At 39.2% G+C, this 4,265-nt stretch overlaps 2 protein-coding genes across 2 annotated transcripts in view; both read left to right on the top strand.

The window, feature by feature from the left end:
• The window catches only part of LOC111083193, a 2,194-nt gene extending 1,592 nt beyond the window's left edge, over positions 1-602 (top strand). The window contains exon 3 of the mRNA XM_022379506.1: positions 25-602. Coding sequence (XP_022235214.1) covers positions 25-533 — 509 coding nt within the window. The 3' untranslated portion in view covers positions 534-602. The remainder of the gene's footprint in view (positions 1-24) is intronic.
• Positions 1-4,265, top strand: part of LOC106475392 (probable G-protein coupled receptor 21) — a 29,621-nt gene that overhangs the window by 20,144 nt on the left and 5,212 nt on the right. The gene's annotated exons all lie outside the window — the stretch shown is intronic.

Genomic DNA, 4,265 nt, shown 5'->3' with positions numbered 1-4,265 from the left:
GAAGTGGAGACAGACGGGAAGAAGGCGAGGGTGTGTTTCTTAACAAGAGATATACTGGAAGAGAAGACAGACAGGAAGAAGGCAAGGATGTGTTTCTTAACAAGAGATATACTGGAAGTGGAGACAGACGGGAAGAAGGCAAGGATGTGTTTCTTAACAAGAGATATACTGGAAGTGGAGACAGACAGGAAGAAAGCAAGGATGTGTTTCTTAATAAGAGATATACTGGAAGAGAAGACAGACAGGAAGAAAGCAAGGATGTGTTTCTTAACAAGAGATATACTGGAAGAGAAGACAGACAGGAAGAAAGCAAGGATGTGTTTCTTAATAAGAGATATACTGGAAGAGAAGACAGACAGGAAGAAAGCAAGGATGTGTTTCTTAATAAGAGATATACTGGAAGAGAAGACAGACAGGAAGAAAGCAAGGATGTGTTTCTTAACAAGAGATATACTGGAAGTGGAGACAGACGGGAAGAAGGCAAGGATGTGTTTCTTAACAAGAGATATACTGGAAGAGAAGACATCATATAAATAATCTGACCTGGAGAGAAGTAACACGGTCTTCAGTTGTTGGTAGGGCTTATGATCTTTGTTCCTCAATGTGACCTGATGTGTTTATTTAAAAGGTCAGCAACTGACCTGTATATATAAAAATTTGTTTTTCAAGCAGAAAGTTCTTGATATAGGAACATATATATTTATATATGTAGGTTTATATATTTCCTTAATGACTGAGAAAAGTAAATTGAATTTACACCTAATTTTGCACGAGGAACTGCATATTAGAATATATAATAAGAACTACCTATGCTACTAAATCATATTATAAGATATTACACCAGTGTGTTCATTAAGATAATCAGTAACAATAGTTGAGCAGTCAAGCGAAGTATTTCAACAGGAAAGTAATGAGAAACATACAGATTAGAAAGACAAATACGACTTGCAATAACCACAGGAAGACATAGTTAACCAGAAGAAAGAAAGGTGGGACAAAAAAGAAAGGATGTTTAACTACGAGGTAAAATTGCCCAAAGAGGGCGCTTTAAATAAAAACAAATGATTGAATATTTATAATAAATAATATAAAATTGTTATTTTGAATGATTTGTCTCCTTGAGGAAGTAACCTATTGAAGATTGTATCAGAAGAAGAAGAAGAAGGGTGAGGGCTGGCCCTATGGTAGAGCTATGGATTAAGGAACCGGCGTGCTGGATTCGAATCCGTGCGATACTAAAGGATTTCCCCTCACTCTGAACTGAGGGTACGTTATAAGAGTGGCAGTCAATCCCTTAGCGTGGATGGAGGTAGGATGCTGTTGACTTGGTCAGTCGTACAGATCACATATCATCTAAGGACTAACAAAAACCATTGCTAAATGTGGATCAAAGAAGGATGATCCAGATCCCTTTGGAGCTGTGTCCTCAGTCGTTGAGTAGACTCGTTTTAATGGCCATGATTATACATTATTGGCCGACATCAGGATTTGCCTTCTAGAGGTTCTTTTAAAGTGCAAAACTGCGCAGAAATCTCATCTTGTAAGATTTTTAAACCTACATTCCAGAGGCAACAAGGGCAACATCATTACGAACTACTTTGCGCACTACTTTACAAAGGCAACATCCTAACGAACTACTTTGTGCACTACTTTACAAGGGCAACATCCTTACGAACTAGTTTGTGCATCACCTTACAAGGGTAACATCCTTCTGAATTGTCTTGTACACATTTGATTGGGATATGTGGAACACATTAATAGTTACTTTCAAGGTTCTGGAAGATCAGCCTGTGAACTTCTGCAATGGCAATAGCAGTCCTACCATGGTAAGATGTTTTCAGAAGGTTTCACACCTTTATATGAGAGTCCTGATGGCAGCAGCAGTCCTACCATGGTAAGATGTTTTCAGAGGGTTTCACACCTTTATATGAGGGTCCTGATGGCAGCAGCAGTCCTACCATGGTAAGATGTTTTCAGAGGGTTTCACACCTTTATATGAGGGTCCTGATGGCAGCAGCAGCCCTACCATGGTAGGATGTTTTCAGAGGGTTTCACACCTTTATATAAGGGTCCTGATGGCAGCAGTCCAACCATGGTAATATGTTTTTAGAGAGTTTCACATCTTTATATGAGGGTCCTGAGTTTCCATTGTAGATGTTACTCATTATGATGTAGATAGTTGTTTTTGAGGTTCGTGTGCCCGAGGCTTTGAACCTTTTTGCTACACATCACCAAACACACCTTTTCCTGGAAAGGGCTGTGGTGTGTGCATCCAGACATAAGGTTTCACTTGACGGTATTTCGAATCGGGAATTCGTCGTGAACCATATATAGAAGTGTTGTAACATGTCGTCCGTGGCGCCATGGCTCATATCGACTTGTTTGTGCACAATGGGCTATCTGTGCTGTGCCCACCATGACTATCGAAACATGATTTTTAGCGTTATAAGTCCGCAGACACATCGCTGAGCCACTTGGGGGCGCTCGTATTTACATTGCCACGACCTGTGCTGATATACATAGATCATCCTGACAACATACGATTAACTCGTTGTAGGGATAATTTAGAATTTATTTTAGTCGTCGAAGTTTTAATGTCGTCGTAAGTGACAAATTTGATGTCCATTTTGTTCTTTTTTGCTTTTATAATATGCCAACAAGAATAATCTGGAAAATTACGATGTGCGGCTGTAGGGCCTGGTACAGCCTAATGGTTGGGGGCACTAGACTCGCCATATGCGGACCGCTAGTTCGAATCCAGTCACCGAACATGCTTGCCCTTTCAGTTGTTGGAGCGTTATACTGCTACAGTCAGTCCCACTTCTTATTAGTAAACAGAGTAGCTCAAGAGGTGGCGGTCGGTGGTGTTAACTAACTGCCTTCCCTCAAGTATATCACTTCTAAATTAGGGAATGTTAGCCCTCTAGTAGGTTTGCGCGAAATTCAACAGACAAATCTAATGTCTAACTTGTTTACTGCCACCTGATTGATTTTTAAAAGAATGAAGTAATATTAATTTAGTATTTATTTGTATCATAGTGAGATATGTTACTAGTTTTCCAGATTTTGTAATAAATTAGCTACAACTTCGTGTGTCTGTTACATAACCCGAATTTAATCAAATACTACTCCACTTCTAAAAGTGATAATTTCCCGCATACGAGTGTGGTATTTCTTATATTCGTACTGGCGTAGCACGACTTCAAAAATGAACAGTAAAATCAACAAACCTTTCAAACACGCATTTCTTGAAGAATATAGAATTTCATTTACTTTCTTCATTAACTTCTTAACAGCGAGCGTTATTTTGTTTAACGTAGCAATCGATGACGTTCGACCAATATTTGCTGCTCTTTTTCGTTTTTTTTGTTTTTTTTTTGAGAAGCGTCTGGGCGACAATGAGCGCCTCCTATTCAATTTTGGGTAATTGGCCTCCTCAGCAATTCCACGAAACTATTTAAGCAAACGATAAAAAAGTTCAGTGTTAGTACAATAAGGAGATTCTAAAAAAAGTGTTCAAATCTGACAATATGAGGCAGCACTGTTTGAATGATGTCATTAACAATAAAACCGAGACACACTGAACGTCGTGATAAAGATATTGTTAAAGAGGATAGGTTTAATCGCCGTTGTTTTGTTTGATACTCTAAACCTTAAAATTTATCCGGTTTGATGAAAAGTTGCGAATGTTGACCGGTAGAAACGAATTGGCGTGTTTTGAATTTCGCGCAAAGCTAGCCGTCCCTAATTTAGCAGTGAAAGACTAAAGGGAAGGCAGCTAGTCATCACCACCTGTTGCCAACTCTTTGGCTACTCTTTTACCAAAGAATAATGGGATTAACCGTCACATTATAACGCCCCCCCCCCACAGCTGAAAGGGCGAGCATGTTTGGTGGGAGGGGGGGATTCGAACACGCGAACCTGAGATTGCGAGTCGAGCGCCCCCTAACCACCTGTACGAAATAGCAGAATTATTTTCGATACGACAAAAAATATATTTATCTAAAACAGATAAAAGGATTTGATATCTCCATGAATAATGCTGTGGCAGCCTTAGAGGGGGTGCAAACCCCCATACTTTTTTTTTAATAAAACCTCTGTATCCAATGTGTAAAGACGCAATGGATATGAACAGAATTTGAAGATTTGTGGGGGTTTAAGTATGAAAAACTTGATGATATGGAGAATTTGAAGAATTGTGGGGGGTTTAAGTATGAAAAACTTGATGATATGGAGAATTTGAAGAATTGTGGGGGTTTAAGTAT

This window comes from Limulus polyphemus, unplaced genomic scaffold (assembly GCF_000517525.1).
Source record: "Limulus polyphemus unplaced genomic scaffold, Limulus_polyphemus-2.1.2 Scaffold8511, whole genome shotgun sequence".
In the NCBI taxonomy this organism is placed as follows: domain Eukaryota; kingdom Metazoa; phylum Arthropoda; class Merostomata; order Xiphosura; family Limulidae; genus Limulus; species Limulus polyphemus.
The sequence above is the reverse complement of the archived record's forward strand: the minus strand, read 5'-3'. Positions and strand labels throughout refer to the sequence as shown.